Source organism: Corvus kubaryi, unplaced genomic scaffold (assembly GCF_017639235.1).
Source record: "Corvus kubaryi isolate FWS band 111438036 unplaced genomic scaffold, C.kubaryi_AGA036_p1.0 127, whole genome shotgun sequence".
NCBI classification, from domain to species: domain Eukaryota; kingdom Metazoa; phylum Chordata; class Aves; order Passeriformes; family Corvidae; genus Corvus; species Corvus kubaryi.
In genome coordinates, this window is record NW_024580662.1 from 1,834,180 (window position 1) to 1,858,961 (window position 24,782).

Genomic DNA, 24,782 nt, shown 5'->3' on the forward strand with positions numbered 1-24,782 from the left:
TTGTGTGTGTGGTGTTGCACAATGGTCTGTGCACAATGTGTATATTGGTGGTGTTGGTGTGTGGTGTTGTGTGTGTGTATTGGTGATGTTGGCCTCTGTGTGTCGATCTGTGCACGGTGTGTGTGTTGCTGTGTGCATGCTGCTGTGGGTGGTGCTGTTGGTCTGTGTGGTGCCGGTTTGTGCACGGTGCGTGCTCGCGGGAGTTACGCGCCACTCACACGGTGCGTACGTGCGTGCGCATGTCCGTGTGTGCGAGCACGTGTGTGCGCATGTCCGTGCGCGCGTTTGTGTGTGCACGTGTTTGTGTGCGCGAGTCGCTGCTCATGCGCTGTGCGGTGCGCATAATCGGGCCGCGCCAGACGTGGCAGCGGCGGGAGCGATGCGGGCGTTGCCGTCGGGGCTGTGTCTGTGGCTGCTGCTGGTGGCGGCGCTGGCGGCGCTGGCGGCGGGCGGCGGCTCGGAGCACCCCCGGCTCCGCGGGGCCGTGCTGCGGGACCTGACCCACGGCAAGGTGGAGGTGAGCGCGGGCGGGGGCTGCGGGGCGCGCTGGGGGCCAACCGGTGCCCGCCGGGTGCCTGATGGGGTGTCCCCTCCCGCAGACCTGCGGCGGGTGACGGCTGAACCGTCTCAGGGAGGTAGGTATCGGGGCCGGGCCGGGCTGGGGAGCCGGGGCTTCCCCGCGCTGAGCCGGGCCCGGCCGGCCACTCTCCGCAGGTGAAGGCGTTCGTCACCCAGGACATCCCGCTCTAGTACCCACCGGCGGCGGCTGCAGCGCTGGGGTCCCTGTGGGATGGGATGGGAGCGGGACAGGTTGTGAAGGAATGTAATATGGGAGGGGATGGGCTGAGGGAGGATGGGGTTTGGTGGGGAGTGGAGGACGGGTCGTTGGGGGATGTGATGGAGGATGGAATGGTATTACATGGGGGACAGAATGGGATGGTATTCAGTGAAGGACGGGATGAGGGACAGAACAGATGGGGTGGGAGGGGGTAGGATATGAGAGAAGATGGGCTGGGATGGAGGATGGTACAGGATAGGCAGGAATGGGATGTGAAAGAGCATAGAAGGGGATGGGATGGGATGGGATGGAGATGGGCATGGGGGTTGCATGGGCCTGACCAGTGCTGCCCACTCCTTGACATATTGCCCAGCCATAACCTGGAGATGAAACACCTGCCTGGTGCTGACCCTGAGCTTGTGCTTCTCAGCCACCGGTATGAGGAGCTAGAGGTGAGTGGGCAGTGCAGCACCTGCTGCCACAGGGCCTGGGGTGGTCAGTGCCCCACAGGTGCCAGGCTACAGCCCCTGTCTGGGTACAGAGAATTCCCCTGAGTGACATGACCCGGGAAGAGATCAACCAGCTGGTGCAGGAGTTGGGCTTCTACCGCAAGGAGACACCTGATGCCCCTGTGCCGGAGGAATTCCAGTTTGCCCCTGCCAAGCCTCTGCCAACACTGCTGCCCCCCCAAGCACCCACCGCTCATGGCAAGACCCCACCCAAGCGTGACAAGGAAGAACACCCAGACCTCTAGCAAGGAGTGCCACACTTGAGTCAGGGTCCTGCAGCCAGTCTCCAGTGTAGGGAATAAGGGTGTTATGGCAGCTGGGGATGGTGTCACAGGGTGGCAAAGGTTTTCCCCCCCCGCTCTTGCTTGCTGCTGTGTAGCCTCTGCCCCGAGGATGCCCTAGACAGATTCAGCCTCAAGCAGGGGCTTCCTGGGTACTTGTAGGCATTCTGACAGGCCTGTGTGCTGGTTGATGCCCTCCCGTCCTTGAAGCCCATTATCCCTGGCCAGTCAGGAGGAGCAGCATTCCTTGCAGTCCTTTGCTGTGCCCAGAGGTTTAGCTGCTCCCAGCACTGGGCAGCAGTATCCCACCTGCATGGGACAGGATGAAACCCTCAGCAGAAAGCGCCAGGTGCTAAGGGTAGATGTGCTGAGTCCCAAAGGTGGGAGAGCTGCTCCAGGAAGGGGGCTTTACCCTCCAGCAGGGTTATATCATATCCAGCTCCTAGTAAAGCATTTATTTGCAGTCATCTGCACTGTGTCTTTTTTTAAGAGAGGGCTCGGTGGGGTTCATCCCACACTGCTCTGTTCTGAGGGGAACTGGGTGCATCGAAGCTTCTCACAGAGGCAGGAGGCAATGGCACGGTCATAGTCACTGCTGGTGAGCCACAAACCAACCTACAGACCACTGTGCCATTCCTGTGCCAACCCTCCCCAGCATGATAGAGGGGTGAGGGTGGTGGGCACCATGGCATGGGATGAGCTGCTCTCACAGGGTGCAGGGGGATGGGCATGAGCCCATGAGTGAGTCCTGCAGTGTTGAACTGAAGTCCCATGGCTGCATGGGCCCAGTGGGGATAGCTGGCCCTGAGCTAGGGAAGGAAGTGGGGCACAGCTACACTTGACCACAGCCTTGCTGGCCACATGGGATCTTTTCCCTGTGCCAGGCCTGGGGCAATGGGGGGCAGTGAACTGACAGCCCTGGTCAGGGTGGTTCAGCTATGGACATCATCAATGAGTGGAGGAGCAGTACATGCCCCAGTGTCCCTCTGGGCTGGACGAGCAGTGGAATTGCAGGTAGAGAGGCCAGGAGCAGCTGGACTGCCAGTGCTCCCCAAGCACTGTGGTGTGCAATATGCTACTGGGAGAAGGACCTGAGCCAGAGGCATTGCCTTTGATAAACCTTTATTATCTGGCTGGTGTTGGTACACGTGTCAGCGCGAGTGTAGAGATGTGACAGAGGGGCTAGCGGCGCTGAGCACGTGGGTGCCCTGAGCTGGAGAGGGGAGTGGGGGAGGCTTGTCCCAGCTTGTTCCTTTGGCCTTGCTCCCCTGGGACCCTTTGCCCCTGCCCACTCCCCAGTCCACAGGTGCCCCCAACGTGGAAGTGCCCCAGGTGCACGTGGATGTGGGAAGCAGGGTGTCAGCACAGTTGTGGAGCTGTCCCCAGGGAGGTGACACGAAGCAGGGCCTACAGTGGGCAGAGAGGCTTCCTTGCAGGGGGCCAAGGGAACCACTGCAGGATGCACCATGACCCTGGCTAGACCTCACAGCCCTGCTCAGCCACAGACTCATGCAGTGTCCCGAGTCTGAGGGCACAGCTGTGCCCAGGCCACCCCAGGGACACAGGGATGCTGCCTGCAGGGCAAATAATTCCTGGAGAACAAATAACTTAAAAGGCTGGAGCATGGGGGGCAAGCCAAGCTGGGAGCATCCCCAGCAGCGCCCAGCTGGCTCTGCCCACAGGGTCAGCCCACAGCTGGCCGAGGCAGAAGCAGCTCTGCCAAGGCAGAGGTGTGGGGGTGCCCTGGTGGAAGAGTTCTCCTGTCCCCAGTGCCAGACCCATGGCCCCCCAGACCCTCCCAGGGCAAGCAGCTCCCCTCCCGCTGGGCAGCTCTGGGGTGAGGGCAGCAGTGGGGGTGGGCAGGGCAGGCTCTAGCACTCTTTCTGCCGCATGCGCAACTCGTGGCGACGCAGGTGGTTATAGAGGGACTGCACATAGGTGAAGACGCACTTGGCGTCTGGCTTCTTCCCCATGATCATCATGTCTTCAACCTCCACCAGCGGCACGCAGTCCACCAGCGTCCTGCAGAGATGAAGCCTTCAGCATGGCCTCAGGCAGGCTGCCCCATGTGGGAGCTGGGATGGGCACCCCACACTGCCGTGGGCCTGCTGGTGTGGGTACTGCTGCCCTCAGACCGGCTCAGCTCCTTTCACATGCCCCCCACCCCACTCTGCTACGCACAGTCCTGCTGCTCCTGACACTGGGAAGAGCATGTGCTATCTGCCCTGGGAGGTGCCTGCCCCAGGGCAGGGGTTGCCCAACTATCTGCACCCCTTGCTCCCCTGGTACTCTCCGTCCCAGCTCTTGGTGTTGGCAGTCATCCCCTGCTAAAGCCGTGCCCCCTCCTCCTCTTGCTCCTCCAGCCGATGCTGGTGACCTCTAGGGAGAGCCCTGCCTGGCTGCAGCTGTCTGCTGTGCCCCTGCCTCAAACCCTACCAAGTGGTCCAGGGAAAGCAGGGGGTGGGTCTTGGTTACATGCTGCCCCTTACTCCTGCCTCAAGCCCTGGTCCTGCTCTTCTGCCTTCCCCCAAGCCCTGCCAGCCTGGCTCCCACCCTTGTCCCAGACTGGAGCCCAGGGGCTGCCTGCCCCAGGCCCAGCACACCCTACTGCTAGAGTGGGCACTGCCCTGCCTCAGCCCACTCAACCTGGCCTGTGCCTATCTCCTCCTCTCCCTGCCCCACCACAGTGCAGGGGTCCATGCAAGACCCTGCTCCAGCAGCTACCAGTCTTGCGGGGCCCTGGCAGATCAGCTGTGGTTGTGTCCCCATCCCCATAATAGCCTTGGGGCTCTGCCTCTGCCCTTTTGGTGGGGTGGCCCATTCTGCCTTGCCACCCATCCAGTGCCCTGGGCCATGTCTCTCCCCAAGTGGAGGCTCCCTGGGTGCTTGAAGGGGCTGACAACACGATTAGGGGTCACTGTGACAACCATGAAGGACATGGAGGGGGATCCAGCCACCTCTGTCCTCTCCCTTTTACTGGGAGAGAAGGAGCGGGGTCACAGAAGCAGCCCTGCCTCTGCTGCCAACCCTTCTGGCCCTGCCCAGCCCCCTGCACCCCTACCAGGCACTGTCCCCCCTTCAGGGGACAGATGGTGCTGGAGCATGCCAGGCTGCTGCTGCTGGAGCAAGGGCTGCACTTGCACTGGGGTCTGTGCTGACACAAACTGGCAGCACCTGCTGCCGCCATGGCCAGTTCAGCTGCTTTGGCCCAGCAGAACTCAAGGTTCTGCCCCAAGACTCTGGATGCACAAGGAGGATACCCCAAGGCAGGGCTCTGCCCCAAAAGACAGGGTGCACAAGGAGGGTCTGAACCCAATGCTGCCACCCACCACCACAACACCCTCACCCCCAAGCCCTGTACCTCCCCTCTCCCCTCCTGCAGTAGCCCCACTGCACACGTTGGCCCCCTAGAACAGCCCCACCCAACGAGCAATCCCAGCCAGTGTCAGCCCCTGGGGAGCACCAGGGCCCAGGAGAGGCCCCCACCCTGGGTCCCATGGCCCCCCGGCATCCCATTAGGTCTCTGCTGCCTGGTCAGTGGGCTCCCAGCCCACAGCCTGGCTGGCACCAGCCCCACCTCGTGATTTGGCCATCATGAGGATGGGGGGGCAATGCTTGGGGCCTTGGGAAAGCCCTTGCCACTGCCAGCCTGGCTCGGGGAGTGATGGCAGAGCAATGGCAGCACACAGAGAGTAACTCTGCCCTTATAAAGCCATTGTTTGGGCCCTGGTGTGCCAGCGCTGTGCAGAGCCAGGGGAGCCGCAGCTCCAGCGCCAGCCAGGATGCCCTGAGAGGCGCAAACACTGCAGGCCGAGGCAGAACCTGAGCCTTGAGTCACACTTTCCAGGCTCCTGCTTCTGCCCATATATGAGCAGGCAGCATTTCAGAGCTGGGCATGCACTCTGGGGCAGGGGAATGAGGCAGCAAGTCCAAGCAGTGATGCTGCAGCATCCTGGAGGACCACCCACACTCAGGCAGCACCACTCAGAACATCTTGAGTGGCATCCCCAGCAGCTGATCCATGAGTCAGGCTCAGCCATGGGAGAAGGGCTCTGTTATCACTACTGCCCTCCCCACAGGTGGAGAGCCAACAGTCTGTGACACAGTCCCCCCTGCCCAAACTCCCATAGGCACTATTCCAGAAGGCCCGACCCCAGCCAGCTGTCTCTGCCCACCTCCTGCTGGGCCCTGTCTGGCACCACCAGCACTCACCCCTCACCCACCAGCATCCCCCAGCCTCATCCCCAGCTGAGGCAGTCAGTTCCCTGCCGAGCCCTGGTGGTTGTGGGGGCATGGGCAGGTACTTGGAGGGGAAGGTTCTCACCATTGGTCCTGGGGGGGTGACAATGGGCTACGACTTTTTGGTTTTTACCAGCCCCTTCTGGACCAGGCAGCGATAGAATTCCTGAATGTATGTGTACACACACTTCCAATCTGGCTCGCGCATCCGGACCATGTCCTCCACGTCCAGCAACTGTGGACAGTCCGCGTGCTTCCTGGGTGCAGGGAGAGAGAGGGGCAAGCCAGTGACCGCAGCCCAGTCAGGGAGGGGAGGAAGAGAAAACAAGAGACACAGATCAGTGCAGTTCCCGTCCCATTGGCAGCTGCTCCGCTCTGGCATGCTCTGGGGATGCACGATGCAGGGGCAGGAGGGCTTTGGGCACCCCATGCCAAGGCCATTCAGTGAGATTGGGGGGGCACAAGCAAGGGAGAGAGGGGCAGGTGAGTGGCGTGGAGAGGCGTGAAGTCCAGAGGTAAAGACAGATGGAAGAGGAGGAGGAGGAGTGAGGTGTTCTGGCGCGCCAGGTGCTCGGGGAGCGGGTTCCAGAGTGGAGCATTGCTCTATATAGCTCCTATATAGACCCGCTGGGAGGATGGGGGAGCAAGCCCAGCCCTCCTGCCCAGCTCCACTTGGAACCGCGCAGCACAGCCCTGGTGCAGGAAGCTCGGGAGAGGATGCTCACAAGAGCTGGAGGAGGAGGAAGGACGAGAGGCCACCTGGCTTCCAGGCCGGAGAGATCGATGGCTCTCTCAAGTCCGCACACCAGTTTCCCAATTAAGGCAAAAAATCCATTAACAGGAGCGCCAAGAACCAGGCCCGCAGCCCCCTTCTCGCTCCACCAAACAGCACCACAGCACCCTGGGAGCTTGCAGGAGCCTCCAGCTCACCCCGCCACCTTGGACATCAGCAGGATGGGACCCCCACCCCCAGCCCTGCCCCTGGGCAGGGTGCTGGAGGAGAGGAGTGGGTGGGTGGGAGAGAGACAGAAGGAAGGAGAGAAGGGCTGGCTGCCAGCCCTCCAGCTGGGCGCACTCCCATCTCTCAGCACCCAGGAAAACCAGAAGCAAAAGGGAAGAGACTGGAGAAGCTGCAACGGTGTTTGAGCCCCTATAACTGTGAAAGGAGGCACCTGGCACAGGCAAACCTTGCTCCCCCCACAGGCTGCAGTGCCACACCTGGTACCCCAGGGTGGTATGTACTGCCTGAAGCCAGGTGGGCTTGTGGGGCTGCTGCTCTTCCTTTGGGTGCTCTGCCCCACACCCAGGAACCCAGATTCCCAGACCCACCCTTGCCACACCAGACTGGGTTGCACTGGCCTCTTGTGACTCTGCCCACACAGCTGCTGCTTGCCCCCACAGTGCCTAACCTCGTTGCATTGCATGGGGGAGTGACACCTACTAGAACCCACCTCCAGCACCATCACCTCCACATGTTCCCCCTCGCCCCAGTAGCGAGCAGGAGAGCCACCCCAAGCCATCCCAACTCCACGTGACGGCAAGAGAGGTACGTACTCTGCAGAAGAGAAGGCCACCTCAAAGTTTTGGCGGCGGTTCTGGGGCGTCAGCTTACTGTAGTCAAACGCGTCAGGGAAAAAATTGTGGACCAAGGCACAGAAGGCCATGCCATCACTCCAGCTGGATGAGAAGTTCTGGATGTCCACATGCTGAGAGGGCAACAGAGTTACCAAGGGACAGAGTGACTGGCCTTGGGACAGGAAGAGGAGGTGGCACCCACCTCATAGCCCCGGGTCTTGGCTCTGCACCAGTCCAGCAACATCTGCTTGATACTGCTGGCGTTGGGCACGCCAAAGCTGGAGGACCGCTGCACAGTGGTCTGTGATGCTGCGGGGTTTGGTGAACTGTGGCAGGAGACACGGGGTGTTATCCACAGCTGCAGGGTGTTGTTATTTGTGCAGCACTCACTGCCCCGGCCAGCCTGCCCCAGGCCCAGCCTCACCTCCCACCCTCCTTCTGCAGCTTCTCCATCATGGCCTTGCGCGCCTGTGAGGCTGATGTCTTGGGCAGGCTCTGAGCCTTCATCAGTTCCTTCTTCTTCTCCGCCTGGCGCCGCTCCAGCGCAGCCAGGCTGCTCTGCCGAGAGGCACTCTCATCCTCACGGTCAAAAATGCTGGGAGAGAGACAGGCAATGCTAAAAGGGCTGTGGGCAGCCCAGGGGAGGGCAAGCAGTGGTCTCAGCCCACGGCCAGCCCTGGCACTCAGGAGACCTCCATGTCCCTGGGACAGCAGAGAGGTGGCTTAAGGTCCTCAGCTGGCAGACCTATCTCTATGCCCATGGAAGGACCCATGAGAGCCTCTGAACACAGTGAACATACCCCACAGACCCAGAAGGCTTTGGGGCCACGTTTGTGTGGGGACGCTGCAAGCTGGGCAGAAGGTTTGCACAAGCAGGTGAGTGACAGGGACTGTGTGGGGCTGTCCCCACAGGCGCCTCTGCTCACCTGCCCGTCTTCTTGGATGAGGAGCTGTAGGATGATTTGGTTTGAACGAAAGTGCTGTTGCCATCTGCAGAGAGAGAGGAAGGAGAGAGGCCCTGGGCAGGAGCAGAGGGCAGCTGTGCCAGGCAGGCAGGACTCTACCTGCACCAGGGCAGTGACGGCTCAGTGGTAGCGATGCCCCAGGGTTACACCCTGAGGATGCCATGGGGAAAGGGGAGGAAAAACTCTTACTGTCTGATCTCTTCACATAACTTGACTCCATGGTTGTAGTATGGGAGGTCTTGGTGCCATCACCTGCAGGGACAGGGTAACAGGAACTGCTGGGCTGGGAGGAGCAGCACCCACAGATGCCTGCTGCTGCCAAGCACCCTCGCACCCATGCAGTGCACCCATGCAGTGCACCAGGGAGAAGTCCCAGATGGTAGAGCCATGCGCATGGCAGGCAGAGGGAGGACAGAGGACATATGCCCCCCAGGCAGAGAACAAACAGGCAAGCGCAAAGCAGCAGGGAGCTGGGGCATCCCTCAGCCCCTGCAGTCACTCAGCTTGAGCCACCCAGGGATGGGGAGCGCAGGGGTATAGGAGACAAGAGACAGGCCAAAGGTGCAGATGAGGCCCTGCCATCCTGACAGGGTTGGGGATTCAGAGGGAAGTCACCAGAGCAGAATCCTTAATTATCCCCAGGCAGGCTCTGGCCAAGCCAGAACCACAGTCCTGCTCCCAGCAGAGTCAAGCCAGACTCAGGACAGGCAGTGAATGGCAAAGGATCTGTAGTGGTGGAGCACTGGGAAGGATTCTGCAAGGCTCCCAAAGGGCTGGCACACCCTCCCAGCCCAACCCATACTAGACTGGATGAGACGCTCAGTCTTGGTGACAGTGCTGCGTGCCGAGCCATCGGCTGACTGAGTGCTCTGCATGGTGGTGGTCTCTGTGGTGTGGCCAGCCCTTCCTGCGACAGATTGGCTCCTAGCTTCCTGCAGCCGCTGGTCCCGCTCCTTCTCCCGCTGGTCTGCAAATATGAGTGGGAGATGGCATCAGCAGCGAGGTGGGGTGGGGGACATGGTTCCTGCCACACCAAGGGTCCTGCAGCTTCTGCTGGCCCACAACTGGCTCATGGGAAGGATGATGTCCTTGGCCTTGCAAAGCCAGGGGGGCAACAGAGGACCCAGGATGCACCCTCCTGCACTTCCTCGTAGCTGGACATCCGCACTTCAGCACCCCATATTGCTACCACCACTGCTCTGACCCCAGCGGGGGTCACCATCCGTGAGTACCTCGCTTGCGCTGGCGCAGCTCCCGCATGGCATTTCGAATCAGCCGTCGCTCCTCAAAGTCTGTTGTACGATCCAGCTGCAAGAGGGGAAGCCATCATTAGTCTGCCACAAGCTTGAGGTCCCTTTACCTTCCTGCAGGAGCCCGAGCCAAAGGAAGAGGTACCATCTTATCCAGAACATCCTCATCCTCAATCCTGCTCAGCTCCTCGACATTCAGCTTGCTCTTTCTCTCCACCTCCCTCACTTGCACCTTCTCCATGCCATTGGGCAGCTCTGGTTCCAGCCTTGGCGCCTGGGGCTGCTCTACCACCTCCGGCTCCATCTGCAAGGACATCATCGTGTGGCTGAGCCCCTGCCAGCCTGGCCATCCCCCCACCTCTTCTCAGGGTCCAGGCCCTCATCACCCTGACACCTGCCCAGTGCTACAGGCAGTGAGGACCCTGGAGAGGATGTGCCACATGGGGCGTTAAGTGCTCTCAGCTGGTGGGATGCCGCAAGCATCTGCAGCACCCAAGGCAGGCAAGGGAGCATAACACTCTCCTGCAGCACCCTGTGCCCCAGGAGGGCCCAGCAGTCCTTCTCCTCCTCCCAGTATGGCTGCCAAAATATCTCCAAATCCTCTCTGCTCCCTGGCAGGAGGTGGCTGGGCCCCCCAGCAGGCAGGGGCTGCCCAGGACTCTGGGCTGGGCAGTGGCTGTTACCCAGCACTGGGCAAGGTGCTGGCAAGGCCAGTGCACGCCATTAGCAGCACAGGGATTTCCATGGAATTAAGGGACTTAGTGTAGAGAAGAGCTTGTGCAGGCGATCAAGAGCCTTCCCCCACATCCCTGCCAGGATCTAGGCCAGTTCAGCCCCTGCCTGAGCACAGCCAGGACGCCAAGTCCCTTTCAGCACGACCCCCCAGCAATGCACAGCAGGCAGTGGGCCAGGCCCAGAATAGGGCACAGAGGCAGCAGGGATGACAGAGCGGGGCCAGAGCAGCCACACACACACCTGGCCCCATCCTCCATCCCGTGGCCCAGTAACCAATCCATGGCAAAGCCATCGGCAGAAGCTGATGCTGGCCACATACGCCCATGCCACCACCTGTGCCTGGTGCTGCGGTGGGGGCAGGACAGCTGCCTGCAGCCTCCCACCTGGCACACCGGGAATGCACAGCCCCATCACAGTGAGCCCAAGGAGTGGCAGATCCCCACGATGCCGTGTCCCTGTGCACCACTGTCACAGTCATGCCTTGTGCCAAGGCTACAGACACCCCCAGGAGCCCTGGGGGCTGGTGACCCCCTTCCACCCCCCTTTCATGGGGCAGGGCTGCCCACACTCACGCTGCTGTTGCTTCGGGAGAGATGCAGGGCCGATTGCTGGCGCGTACTGGAGAAAGTGGGTGGATGGGCCACAGGGCCACTGGGCTCCTCCGTGCCCTCAAAGTGGGTGCAAGGGTCCTGTGCTTCCAGAAAGAGGGTGCTGATGTCCTCCCCAGGGGGCTCCTGCAGCCCTGGCGCCAGCAGATCAATGCGGTGGCCCAGGCGCCCCAGCTCTGCCCGCAACTCCAGGTGCTCCTGCTCCAATGTCTGCAGTGCCTGCGCCAGCGCCTGCACTCGCTGCAGGGCCCGCTCCAGCTGCCCCTCTGCTGCCCCCCGAAACACCACCAGCTCCTGCCGCAGCTCTGCCAGCTCAGCCGCCCCAGCCTGCGCCAGCCCCTCCAAGCTGACCCCCGGCATGGTGGTGGTGCAGGCGCTGTGGCGAGCCCCGCACAGCTGTCCACTGCCCTTTATAGGGGCCCAGGCACCCCCCCGGCTGGAGGCTGGCCCACTCCCTGCCTGTGGGCTATTCTGGTCTCAGCAGCCGGGGGTCCCGTGCAGGGGTGCTGAGCCAGGCGCCACACTTGGCAGTGCATCCGGCTCTGGAACCAGGTGGCTCAGCAAGGGGAGCCCTGCAAGAGGCCCTCCCCCACCCCCAGTGGCTGCCAGGGCCACACACCCTCCTGAGGCCTGTGGGACAAAGTGGTGGGAACCAGCCCTGACCACTGCAGTGCTGGGTGAGTGAAAAAGCCAACCACTGCTGCGTCCTTTCCCCCAGGTGCCTTCCCACTCTGGGCTGGTATCACCCACAGCACAACATCTCCAGCCCCAGGCTAGCATCAGTGCCATGGCATGGGTTTTAGGTCTTCATACCCCCATGCTGCCCAATGCCTGCTCCAAGGAGAGCAGGTCCCTGCACGACGGGCACAGGCAGTACCCCACCAGTGAGAAGACATGCCACTGTGACTACTGCCCCCAGGTCCCTGCACCCTGCTGGTCCTCCGACCAAGCCCTACCTGGCAGGGCTGCCAGCACAGCTGCCTCATCCTCCTCCTCTTCCTTAACCACCAGGAGCATACCTGGAGGGTGCATCTCCTGACAGGCAGCCGACAGGTCTCAGGCCCCCCACCTCACTGGACAGACCCACTAATACCTTAATGAGAGCTGACAAGTGCTCGGGCCAAGCCTGCCCAAGCGCATTAGCACAGGGAAGTCACCCCACTGCAGACAGCTGCCCACAGGCAGGACCTGCTGGCAGGTATGGGCAGCACCTGTGGACACTGCCTGCCTCATGCTGGCAAGGGCTGGGCTGAGGATGGGGTGAAGCCAGTGGTACCACAGCCACCAGTATGCCACAGGCCACGGGTGGTACCACAGCCACTGGCAGTGACACAGGCCACCCACAGTGCTGTTCCTGCAGAGGCAGCCAGGCGCGCACAGGGCTACGAGGGAGACAGAGCTGTGTTTGACATCCTGGCTCTGGCCAAGGCAGCACACGGGCGCCTCACATTACCCTAGATGGGCAGGAGCAGATAAAAGCACTTGAAGGGCTGTCTCCTGTATGCACCCAGCCCCAGGGTGACCACAGCCTGCTCTCCCTGCAAAACACTGCAGAGGGATTGTTTTCTCAGGTTTTTTCTCCAGTTGCATCCAAGAATCTCTCCTGGATGGGCTGCAGCTGTGGCCACTCTCCACTCAGGATGGCATAGCAGGAACAGGCAAGACCCCAACCCACAGCTCCAGGGTGCTTTAGAGACCTTTGAGGAGTAGCCCCACTCCAAGGCGGGCTCCCCAGAGACATGGCCAAGGTCCATCCCCAGGAGGAAAAACAGAGGGGTGGTTGGCAATGGGTTTTTCCCTGAGCTGCTGCCACCCTCAAAGGTGTTTAAAACAGAGGGAGACCCACTCCTTGTCCCCCTCTGCCCATCTCCCCAAGTGTCTGGGTACATGGTGGCACAGTTCAGAGTGCAGTGGGCTCATGTGGGGCTGTGCAACCACAAACAACGTCCAGGGTCTCTTGGTGAAAAAAACCCCACCAAAACAAAAGCACCAACCAAAACCAGACAGAGCCTCCAGAGCATGCTGCCTGCACTAATTCCTTGGTCCCTGGTCCCCACCCCAAGCCCTGGAGCTGCCAGGCAATGGCCAGGTGGCCCCCTGGGCACTCACCTTGGTGACATTGCTGCTGACACTGCTGATGTTGCAGATGCTGCTGACAGTGCTGGGGATGGTGGTGATACGGATGGGGGTGCTCCGCAGCCCCAGAGTCACCTCTGCAAGGGGAGCAAGAGGCATGTGGGGTCCGACCCAGCCCACAGGCTCAGCCCCACAGCTGGGGAGTGGCTCTGGCTGAGCTATCTGCCTGCCCCACACATCCTGCCCTGGCAGCAAGCACTGAGCTCTGGAAGAGGGAAAGGGCTTTGGGGACAAGCAAGGGATGGGGAAGTTGAGACCCCTCACTGCCCTGGCTTATCATCCTCCCCAAGGAAGGGCACTTTCTGCAGTGCTCCAGCTGAAGCCAAGGCCCCCGGGTGAGAGGGATGGCCACAGGAGCCACATCTGCAGGCAGGCAGGGTTGGGGCAGGGCTGGAACAGACATGGTGCAGCAGTGGGATGGGACAGAGCAGGATGGTGTGGGCCCCCCCGAACCAGCAGGTCAGTGAGGAGAGGATGGGGCAGGGCTGTGGGGCCAGGGCAGGGATTGGGGAATGACCCCAAACATAAACATGGTGGGATAGTGGGGCTGGGGACAGCCTGCAGGGCCAGATGGTCTCCCTGAACTGAGATGCCCCACGCAGGCTGAAAGTGCATGCCAAAGGATGAGGGCTACCAGGCACACTCTGTTCTTCTGGCAGCACCTGTGCTCAGTCTCTGGGCTGCCAGCACTCAAATGCCACCACTGCTGATCAACACCCGCCTGGCCTGGCTCAGCCTGCTCGCCTTCACCTACCCACTTGTGCCCACCATCTGTCAGTGCCTGGCTGCCACTGGCACTCACTTGCTCCACTGCCCAGCTGTGCACATTGTCATATTAGGAGCACAGTCCTGTAGTGCTTACAGCCCTGCAGATGTCCACTCCCCTGCAGTGCCCATCTTCCTGAGGGATCCCCACCTTTTCCAGTCATACCTCCCTGCGTGACACCCATGCCCACTACCCCTACAGTGTCAAGCCTCATGACAGATGCCACCTGCACACTGGACCTGTCCTGCGCACCCCGTACTCCATCAGTGCTCACCTGCCCGCTGGCTGCCGGGGACGGCCGTGATGCGAGATGCCAGGGGCTGCACACGCCCATCCTTGATCTCGATGGTGAAGAAGGTCTTCATGGCGTCGAGGCGGGGACCGGCAGGGCGCGGGGCCGGGCGCTGCTCTGCGCCGCCGCCGCCGCTGCCCCGTGCGTTTTGAGGGGGCGCCGGCGGGGCCGTGCGGAGCCCCCGCTGCCATTGGGCGGCCCCGGCCCGCCCCCCCGCGCCGCCCGCCCCCGCCGGCCCGAATCGCTGCGCGCGCTCCCGCACCGAGCCGGCGGCGGGGGAAGGTGGGGGTCCGGCGGGGCGCGGCGCTGCGGGGATGGGCGCGGGGTCACCGGACTGCGGCCGCCCCCGTGTGTCCCCGCCCGCGCTTGGCCCCGCACCGTGCGTGCAGCCCCCCGCGATGCACGCTGCCCCCCATCCTGGGGTGCCTCCTGCGATGCATGCTGCCCCTGACCAGGATGCCACACTGTGCATGCAGCCCCCCTGGGTTGCCCACACGATGCACAGTGCCCCCGGAGTGCCTGACCATGCATGCAGCCCCCCACAGTGACCCCAGGATGTATTGCTGCCCCCCAGAGATCCCATAATACACCCAGCATTTCCCAGCGTGGCTGCAGCCCCTTAAAGCCTCCGGTCCCTCCCCCCACTGATGCCGGGTGCTTGTGCACATGGATGGGAGGGAGGGAGGGATTCTGGGCAGGAAGCAAAAGAGCAGGTGGGCAGCCAGCAGCATCCTGCAGCATCCTGACACTGCAGAGCTCCACACCTGCCCAGGCTCCACCGGCAACATCCCGCCACCGGGAAGCAGAGAATGGAGGCAGCCACCACTTGGATCTTACCCGTGGGGCCAGCCAGGCAAAGGGAGGAGGGCGTCAGCTCCCACCGGTGAGTATTCTGGTGAGCCGGGGTCCCCATTACCTCCTGGGTGGGCACTGATGCTTGGGAAGAGACAGGCCAGGGAAGGAATGAGACAAAGGGAGCAGAGGGTGAGCATGGCACAAGTGCTGCTGCCATCCCCCACCCCAGCACAGCACCCTGGAATCTCCTTTCCCATCACTCCACACTCCCCAGAGCTTAGTGCCAAAATCCACCAGCACTCGTAGGCTTCCCTGCACCCCAGGCATGGGCTCTGCCCTGCAATTCAAAACCACACTGCAGAGGAGGGTAGGCTCTGTGCCCAGCAGTGCAGTGGGGGTACCTGGGGTCTGTGTTGGAAGGTTGGGATCACCCCTGTCCTCACCAGGCCCTGACACAGCATTGCCTCTGGAGGGATTGCCTCTGACCACAGGGCCAGGTGGCTCAGACTTCAAGGGTGCAGCCACGGCTCTGCCCTGTGGCTGGAGACATTGATGCCCATGGCGGGAGGAGGGCTCAGCTTCTCAGAACCCAGGTTTGAGCCTCCCTGTGAGGCAAGAGGGGGTTGGGTCCTGCACACTTCCCTCTACCCCAGGGCTGTGCCATGCTGCAACCCACCACCCCCAGCATCTTCCCAAGGCTTCTTCCTTCCCACAAGCCAGCAGCCTCCAGGGGCTCCTCAGAGGGACAGCAACCTCCGCCTGTCAGGGCAGCAACCCTGACCCTGGAAGCAGAGAACTGCTTTTTGGTTTTTCCCCATTTCCTCCTGGTACAGCCATGGGGATGGTTTTCCCAGCAGTAGGAAGAGGGCAACTGCTGGCCACCGGCATCCCTCAGGGCTGTGGGGAGGCCCTGCAGGGTGCTAGGCTCAGGGCGGGGGTTGTCAGAGCCAGCCATGCACAGCTCCCAGCCTTATTGGGACAAAGAATGCAAAAGGCCAGGGTTTATTGCTGGCACTGATTCCCTTTCACGGCCCTGCAGCCACCCGGCCAGAGTGGGAGCCCCAGTAAACAGCCTGCCTGGCACCCAGCTCCCTGGATGGGGTGGGCATTGCCACCGCTTGGCTAGGCAGCAATCAGCCCCCAGCTATGGGTGGCCTTTGGCCTGGCCACGTCCTACACTCACATTCCTGGCCCAGCACATGTGGGCTGGAGTCATGTCCCCAGGGCTGCCTGGGATGTACATGCTGCAGGACAGTAGAGTGGGGGGGGGGGGGCCGGGGGGGGGCCTGGGGTGGGGCTGCCCAGCTGGCAGGGCCCCATGGCTCTTGTGTCACCCCCCTCAGGGCTACACTTACCCAGTGGTGGCCTCCTGTGTCTCCCACCTGGCCCCAGCACCTGGCAGTGCACCCCAACATGAAGCTGTGGGAGGAGAGGGGCAGAGCACTCAGCTGGGGGTTACATGCAGTACCCCCATCAAGTTGCCTTCACCCACAGACTGCCAGCCCGGAGCAAGGAGAGCGGTGGCAGCTGCCACCAGTTCTGTACCTGGTTGCCAGCACTGGGCTGGCCCGGGATGGGGTGCTCCCCTCTGGGACCTTGCACCACACTGGGCTCTGGGATGCTGGCAGGTCTGCCCAGGTTCCCTTCATTCCAGGCTGCCTGTGGCTGCCCCTGGGGCTGGCCATGCTGCAGGTCCTCACCACCATCCTCAGGCTCTGGATCGGGCTCTGGGGCTGGCTGCAGCTCCAGGAGCACAAGGGTCCCCGAAACCACAGCTGTGAGTAAGAGAAGAGGCTCTGCTCGGGAAGCCTGCAGCTGTCTGCAATGCATCCCTACTCATGCAGCTCCTCCAGGCACCTGGCTGCCCTGCCCACCATTGTGAGATGCCATATGCATCTCCCTCCATCATCTTGCAGCTGGCCAGGCACAGCTCTTGCCCCAGGCACGCACCCAGAGGGCTTTGCCACGGACATTTGTGGGGACTCACCCTGACCAGTGGGTTTCTCGGGGTTTCCCGCCTGCTGGCTGCACAGCTCCTTCATCCTGTCTGGGACATGCTCCTGCTCCACCACATCCTCTCGCTTGTGGGCCTGGGGAGAGCAGAACCAGCCACACTCCAGTCTCTGACTGTGCCACCATGTCCCATTCCAGCCAGGGACATACAGGCTGTGGTCTCTTCCCATGCTATCCAGCTCCCTGCTTGCATGCTGCCGGGAATGGACAAGCCAGTCCCTGCACAGGGGTCACAGCAGGAGGCTCATAGGGCAACAAGTGTCCCCACACCCCACTGCATCCTGTGGGCAGGGAGGGAGACAGTGTCTAGTGAAGGGGGACCCCAAATCTGCCCCATGCCCCTAGCCCAGGCACTCCAGGGCTCCATGATACAGGAAACACTCAGTTTTATCCTGTCCTCGTTCATGGCACCTGCAGCTCTGCTTGGCAAATGATGAAATATTCTGGACATAGGACCACACACAGGTGACAGATGTGTCTCTGACATAAGTCTGAGCAGGGCTAGGGTGTCCTGGTGTCAGCTAGGGAACAAGGTGCCAGTCCTGGCTGTGCCAGTGCCTCTAGCAGCACCATGACTCCAGAGCAGGGGGAGACGAAGATGGGCCCATACCCTGAAGGGGCACAGGGGGACCAGGCCCCAAACCCAAGGACGGAAATGGTCTTGAGTTTGGAGCAATGAGTCAGACTGAATGGAACAGCCCTCTCAGCTGCTCAGTGATGTCCCAGCCCAGCCAGGGCTTGGGGGCTGCATGCCAGGACATCCAGATGGGGAGGCAGACAGTGCTGAAAGGTGGCACAAGGCCACATCCCTTCTGCAGCCTCCTGCTCCGGCCCTGGGGCAGGCAGAGGAAGAAGCAGGGATAGACAGAGGCAGATGGGGGAACCCATGCCTTCTCACCCAGCTGTGGTTAAATCCATTGCTTCTCTTCCCACCCTCACCCTCAAAGGGCAACCCCACAGGGTTGGGTGCAGAGATCTCCTACCACCATACAGTCTCTGCAGGGTCACCCCTGCTGCACTGAAAACCCCAGCTTGTGCTCATTCCTTCCAGCTCTGCCCACCAGCTCATCCTTCACCCATCCAGAAAGCCCCCAGCTTCACTCCAGAATGAGCCCTGAACCCTTGAAGGATGGCAGGAACAGCCATCATGAGAAGGAGGATAGGGAATCAAGGTTTCTACCCATGCAAGGGAACTGCTGCAGGAGAGATGAGCAACTGTTGCCTCCAAAGAGCCCCATCCCCGAGAATTGGAGCAGGGAGGAGTGCACCACATGCACTAAGGGGCTCCCAGATCCCCACCAGGTTGCACTCTTGGGAGAAGCCATGGGGCACCCTGGCCTGAGGCCCCAGCCTCAGCTCACCACTGCTGGAGCCATGCTGGCACAGCCCAGCCATATCTCCCCTGCCCCCAAAGACCCCAGCCCCACCTCCCTCAGTCCCTTCAGGCAGGCGAGCACAGATGCCCAGGGCTCTGTGCTCCAGAAAGGCTGGCACAGGAGCCCCAGGAAGGGGTGAAATCTTGAACCGTCCCACCCCCTGCAGTGCCCTACACACTCACCACTGAGCCTTCGGGCTCCTGGGCAGGGGGCTGCTCCACAGCCTCCCCATACCCACTCTCGTCTGGCCCAGCCAGTGCTGGCTCTGCATCATCCTGCTGGCTGCTCTCCCTGCTCCTGTCTGTGCCTGGTGGCTTGGTGCTGCCCTCACCACAGCTCTCTTCACTCGCAGTAAGGGCTGGTGTTTCAGCATTGTCCCTCTGGACAATGTTCGCTTCCCCAGGCACAGTGGGGGACTTGCTGCCATCCCTCTGGCTGCTCTGCACATTCCCAGCCAGGGTCGCGGCTGGATGGAAGCAAAGATGGTGTTCAGGAAGGAGCTGCCCACATCCCAGACTCTCCAGGGCATCCACCCCGGAACATGGGAATGGTGCCTCACCTTCAATTTCCTCGGCCCGCAGCTTACGGATAGCAGCTCGGATCAACTTGCGCTCCTCATACTCACCTGCTGCCCGCAGCTGCGAGGGAGAAGGACCCAGGAAAAAGCAGGGTCAGTCCCAGCACAAGGTCCATCCCAGCAAATGGTCTCCCCCAGCACACAGTTGCTCACCAGTTTTGTCAGTTCCTCCACGCTGGTGATGGCTTCCAGCTGCTCAGACAAGGCAGCCAGGGCTGCCTGCTGCTCCTCTTCCAGGTGCTGGGACCTGAGCAGGGTGAGAGCGGTGGCCATCTGGGAGCTGTCACAGGCACTTGCGAGCAAAGTCCCCTTGTGGGCAGCTGGCAAATCCAGGCAACAGGCCCCACCATGTGCCAAGCTGCTCTGTGCCAGGCTGCTCCCACCCTCATGTTCATCCAAATCTGTCCCAGCCACAGTGGGGCCAGGTACTGCAGTCCCCATCTCCCAGGGCAGAGGGAGAGAATGACCCCAGCTCCCCACAGGACTCACTGTGGCCAATTCTCCTTGTCGTCCTGTTGCTGGCTGCTGCGCTCTGGACGGAAGCGCTTGGATGCCAATGTCTCCTCGTCCCGCTCCAACTCCTGCCGCTGCAGCTCCCGGATGGCCGAGCGGATGCGGCGCCGCTCGGCCAGGTCCAGTGTGGCCTCCAGCTAGGTGCACAGGGCAGAGCTCAGCACTGGCTCTGGTCACTGAGCCCCCGTTTCAGACCTGGTGCTGCCCTCTGCCACGCTGCCATGAGCTGCCCACACTCTGGACAAAGGTGCTGTCTTGTCTGTGGCACCCACGTGCCCAGTGCATGCTGCCCAGCACTGCTATGCCCTGTGGAAAGTGGGCATGGCCCCCCTGGGGCAGGATGCTGGGACCAGCCATGGTGAGGAGGGGCTGCCATGGTGGCACTGAGACCTCCGGGCATGTAAAGGTCAAAGAAACGAGCATGTGAAATGAACACCCACCAGTGGTCCTGCAGCCTCCAAGGGTTGGTGCCCTGAAGCTCTGCCCCTCCCAGTGCCACCAGCTCTGGAATGAGCCCTCCTCCCAGCCATGCCAGCCCCTCCAGCAGCGAAGGGACAGGAGAGCCCATTCTCTTCCCATCCCATGTCCCCCCAGAGGTGCTGATTGAAAAGGTTCCAGCATCCCACCCAGGGGTCATCTTGGCCACCCTGCAGCCCTCCCCACCCTCATTCACTGCTAGGGGATGGCAGGCAGCTTTTGGAGCCAAATCCATGAGAGGGATCTGTCCTAAATCCTAGTCTAACCCCTTATGTGTGGGAAGCACAGCCACAACTCCCCCAGATGCCCCCCATGAACATCTCACAGGCACTCCGGGTGCTCCTCAGCCCACCCAAGGTCAGCACCTGCCATGGGCACCCAGAGTTGCTCCCCCTCTTCCAGATCAGATCACACCCCAGTCCCACCACCAGCTCCAGTTTTTCCAGAGGGCCATGAACACAACTCCTGATGTTGAAGGGGCAAAAGGCAGCCAGATCTGCAGTGAAAGGCCAGCCAGGGCAAGCATGGGCCCACTATCCTCACACTGTCCTGCTGTGGGACAACAAGACTGCCCTGACACTAGGAACCTGGGAAGTGATTTCCCATGGATCTTGTTAAAAATAAACCCTGTGACCAACAGCAGCTGCTGTCAGCATCAAGATCTATCATGCTGGGAGAAGCCATGGCTGTGCCACAGGACAAGAGCGTCAGTCCATTCCCTTCCGGTCCCATGGGCCACTGACTGGCCACCCATCCAGGCTCTCTGGGTTCCACTGCAGCAGAGATCCAGGGTCAGTCCCTTGATTGCACCTGAACTGAGCCACACTGGGGGCCCCAGATCACCACCTGTAAGCAGACCCCTCTGCAGAGACTCTGAGAAGCTATCGCACTTTGCCCTCTCTGCTTGGAGTTTGGCGATATTCGGAGAGTATTCCCATCTTAGTGAAGCCAGGAAGCACAGAGCAGGCACAGAGATCCCATGTGCCATCCCAGCAGCAGCCAAAGCTGTGGTACTCCAACCCTTGCCAGCTGCAAAACCCAACTTGGGAGCATTATCCTTCCCCAGCTGGGAAGATCCCAGTGGCCAGGACTACCAACCCCTAGGGAAGACCAACTCTAAAAATACACATAACCTCTGGGGGAGCTGCCTGGAGCCAGGGTGCTCTTTCTCCCCCACCTCAGCAGCCCCCACCATGCCAGCAGGCAGTACCATCCCTTCCAGCATCCTGGCTAGAGCTGAAGCCTGCAGCCCCCTCTGTGCTTTTATCCAGAGCAGGCACCTCTGCCACCACAGGGCCAGGGAAGCAGCTGGGAAGAGCAGGAGACATGGTGCTGCCAGAGCAGTGAGGAGTGTTAGAGAGAAAACCAGCCCCTCCATCCTTATGGGCCTCTCATTTCCCGTCTGCCCCTGATGGCTGACGGCATCCCAAGGAGGCTGCTACAGTGGGGACACTACTACCAGGACAAAGGCATGGTCCAGCAGCAATGGCCAGCTGGGAAGCCCGGCTCCCTGCACACACGGCAGCATTGATAGGCTGGGAAGTGGTGGAATCTGGTTCAGCTCAAAATGAAGGGCTGGAGGCAGAGCTTTGCAGTAAGGACAGCTCTCCCTGCAGCTATCCAAAGGCTATGAGGACAGGAAAACAGTCCTCAACTGCATATTGGGTGGCCAAGGCCTTGGCCCTTCACTAAATAAGCTGCTGGCAGTGAGTGGCTTGGCCCCAGCAGCTGGGTCAGGGCGATGAGGAAGGTGGGAGGAGGGAGGAGAAGGGGCGTGTGCACAGCAGCTGCGTAAATTGTGAGTGCCAGGGAAGGCAGACACAATGGGACACCAGCCCTGCACACCCTAGTGCAGGGAACATGCTGGCACCAGTGTGTGCTGTGTGGCACCCATCTGCCGGCTCTGAGGTCTGCCCTATCCAGGAGGCTCCAGCTGAGACCTGACCTGCACCCAAGTCCTGGAAGGCTTCTCCCCACAGGACAAATGGCAGAGCAGGAGAAAATGCCTTATTCCAAGCCCACGTCAGCAGGGAGCTGGGATGAGGCAGCTTTGGAAGCTCCGTGGCCAGTGGCAGGGGAAAGCATGCTGGAAACCGCAACAGCTGCGAAGGGACCAAGGGGCCCAGCCCTGCCGGCAGAGGCAGGCTCAGGGATCAGCACATTCCGGGGCTCCATGGGCCCTGCTCAGCTTCCAGCAAATTAATGGTTCCAAGCAAATACCCTCCTCAGCCGACAGAGTGCCTCTGTGAAAGGGCACTGGCACAGCACCCATAGGGTGCTTCCCCACTGGTGCCCAACACAACAGTGCTCAGAGCCCTGGTGAGGTGGGCAGCTTCTCCAGGAGGGCTGCAATTAGCCCTGCATCCATCTGGCTCTTTGGAGTGCCTGAGCACACAGCACTTTGGAGGCTGAAGCCCGGCCACTGGGAAACCACTTTGCAACATCAGATGAACCTGGCACACTGAGCACCTCCTACAGCCCCAAGCTTCACTGTCACCTTTGGAAAGAGCCATGGGAGCATAGGTGTCCCCTGGCAGAGGAAAGCAGGAAGGACACTGGATGACAGGGACATGGCAGGGATGCAGTGCTTCTCAGGGCCATCGAAGATTTGCCAAAGGCTACTGGGTATAAGAAGGAGATCTCATGGCAGCGACTTTCCTAGGTCAAGCCTGCCCTGCCTCCAAAGATATTTACATCCTCCCTAATTAACCAGACTAAGATTTGGAGGGGCTGGGAGAGGGAAGCATTCCCCAGCCCAAGGCCAGCAGCCTGGAGCTCAGCACAGCCATGAGCGCTCAAACAATCCCCTGCTTCTGGACATCCATCTAAAGGCCACCCTGCAGCAGCACCTACCCCATCCCCCACAGCTCCCTCCTCCGGCTCCTCCAAGCCCTTGTTCACCTTTATGCTGCACCATTGGTTCATCCCAACTGGCCTGCCTGGGACTGGGATACCAGTGGGCAGCTGGGGAGGGAATCATATGGATGCCTATGGCAGGAGTTGCGGGTCAGAGGCTTCCTGGCAGCTCCCAGCCCAGCCAGCACAGGAGTGAGGGGGCTGCAGGGACCTCCTCAAGTCCCCCAGCCTCCTTCTTCCAGTTTCCCTGGGGACATCAGATGCTGCTGCCTAGGTGTCACTTGCCGGGAGAAATGAGGAGAAGCAAGGCAGAGTGGAGAGCTGGGGAGAGCAGAGAAGGGAGGAAGCGGTGGGAGAGGCAGTTTTCCCTTATATGGACTAATCCTCTTCCAGCTGAGTGGTGCCAAAAACCTAACCAGAGGAAAAATAATTCTTTCCCTGCCTCACGTCAGCTCAGAGCAGGCTTTCCCCAGCCTGTGCCACAAAGCACAGGGAGATCTGGGTCACAAGCATGGTGCTCTGGGGAGGCAAAGCCCCAGCACATCAAAGAAAAAGCCCCCACAGAACCAGTGCTTGCTGCAGGATGAGATCCACCTCCCTGGGCTAGCCAGAGACTAGGAACCCACCACTGCTCCTGGGGCTCCATCTCAGATCAGAGACCTCGGCCGGGACACGGCAGAGCTGGAGCACTGGCAGGATGGGGAAACACCCAGACCACCCATCCCCAAACCTCTGGATGGGTGGTCTGTTAGCCCCGACATCACCCCACGAGAAGCAAGCAGACTTCTCTGCTCGAACCACGGGAAGGTCTGCATGTCGTCACGCAGAGATGGCTGAGGGTAGCAGGACAGGAGACGCAGTCGGGGGCAGCCTCCATGCCGACCCACGGCACAGCCCCCGCTTCCCGACGGCATCCCGACTCCTTCCTGTTCCAGCAGACCTGCCTTCCCGGCTGACTCAGCTTCCTGCTGTGACCATTCCCCAGCGCTGGGCCGGGCCACCCCGGCTCAACCCCCGGGGCAGCCAGCACAGCCCCAGCCCCGGGCCGGGGGTCCCTGGGGTTGCCCTAAACCGGGCAGTTGTAGGGGCTTCCCGGGACACCAGCCCCGGCCGAGTATCCTGAGTCCCGTCTCCGGGACACGGAGGCCCTCCAGAGCCCACTGGACCCGGCAGCGCACAACTGCGGCTCTCGCTCCTCGGGCAGTGCTCGGCCGGTGCTCCAGAAGCCGTCGCGCAGGAGGGGATGGGATGCAAAGCCATGCGGGCAGAGCCTGGGAAGTGCGCCTGGCACCGCGCCAGCCCCCGGCTGCGCGGGAACCCGCAACGGGAAAGCCGGGAGCAGGGGACCATTGCCGGCATCGGGGAACGATTCTCCGGGATCCGCCGGCCGAGAAGATGGAGCCGGGACAGGCGGTACGGCCGGGCGTGGTTGCGAGCAAAGGGGCAAGCGCTGTCAGAAGAGCGGAACCAGAGCCTCCGGAATCACCGGAGTAGAGCGGGGGCTCATGCTGGAGCTCACCCCGGCCCAGAGCCCGACCCGGGCCGGCGCGGGTCCCTCCAGGTGCTTCCGCCCAGGATCAGAGCTGGGTCCCCAGCGCTACATCCGCTCCCAGACATTGCTCGGAATCCTCCCGGCCCAGCGACAGACCCGAGCCCCGCCCGGTCTCGCTCTGCCCGCGCCTGGGACAGCAGCCCCCGGCCCGGGGGATTCAAGGAGCCGAGGCATCTCCAGGCACGATCCGCCCCTGGAGCCACCGCGGGCGCGCACCGTACCCCGAGCCCCGGAGCAGCCGCGAGACTCACCAGCTTCCGCAGCGCTCCCTCGTCCATCCCAAGGAGGCTCTCCTGGGACATCCTGCCCGTCGGGCCCACGCTGCTGCGGCCCGAGCTCGGTGGCGGCCGACACAACAAAGGGCGGCCGGGGCGGCGCGGCCCCGCGCTCGGTTCGGCTGCGCTCCCGCCCCGCCCCGCCGACTCCACTCCACTCCACTCCACTCCACTCCACTCCACTCCACTCCACTCCACTCCACTCCACTCCACT

At 61.7% G+C, this 24,782-nt stretch overlaps 2 protein-coding genes across 2 annotated transcripts; one reads left to right on the top strand and one right to left on the bottom strand.

Moving 5' to 3' along the window:
* The first annotated feature begins 329 nt into the window (after positions 1–329).
* SELENOM (selenoprotein M) lies at positions 330–2,035 on the top strand. Its single transcript, XM_042024210.1, has 5 exons — positions 330–517; positions 600–635; positions 715–749; positions 1,152–1,230; positions 1,320–2,035. The coding sequence occupies exons 1-5, from the start codon at positions 380–382 to the stop codon at positions 1,530–1,532; spliced, it is 501 nt and encodes a 166-aa protein (XP_041880144.1). The 5' UTR covers positions 330–379; the 3' UTR covers positions 1,533–2,035.
* Positions 2,036–2,673: 638 nt separating this feature from the next.
* On the bottom strand, positions 2,674–24,728 carry SMTN (smoothelin). Its single transcript, XM_042024195.1, has 21 exons — positions 24,545–24,728; positions 19,385–19,545; positions 19,049–19,142; positions 18,878–18,956; positions 18,501–18,784; positions 16,917–17,019; positions 16,475–16,704; positions 16,285–16,348; positions 14,972–15,070; positions 14,117–14,440; positions 13,050–13,153; positions 10,905–11,021; positions 9,743–9,901; positions 9,580–9,655; positions 9,150–9,314; positions 8,537–8,599; positions 8,309–8,372; positions 7,807–7,977; positions 7,585–7,708; positions 7,362–7,513; positions 2,674–3,590 (listed from the first exon to the last, which is right to left on the bottom strand). The coding sequence occupies exons 1-21, from the start codon at positions 24,593–24,595 to the stop codon at positions 3,440–3,442; spliced, it is 2,835 nt and encodes a 944-aa protein (XP_041880129.1). The 5' UTR covers positions 24,596–24,728; the 3' UTR covers positions 2,674–3,439.
* Positions 24,729–24,782: the final 54 nt, after the last annotated feature.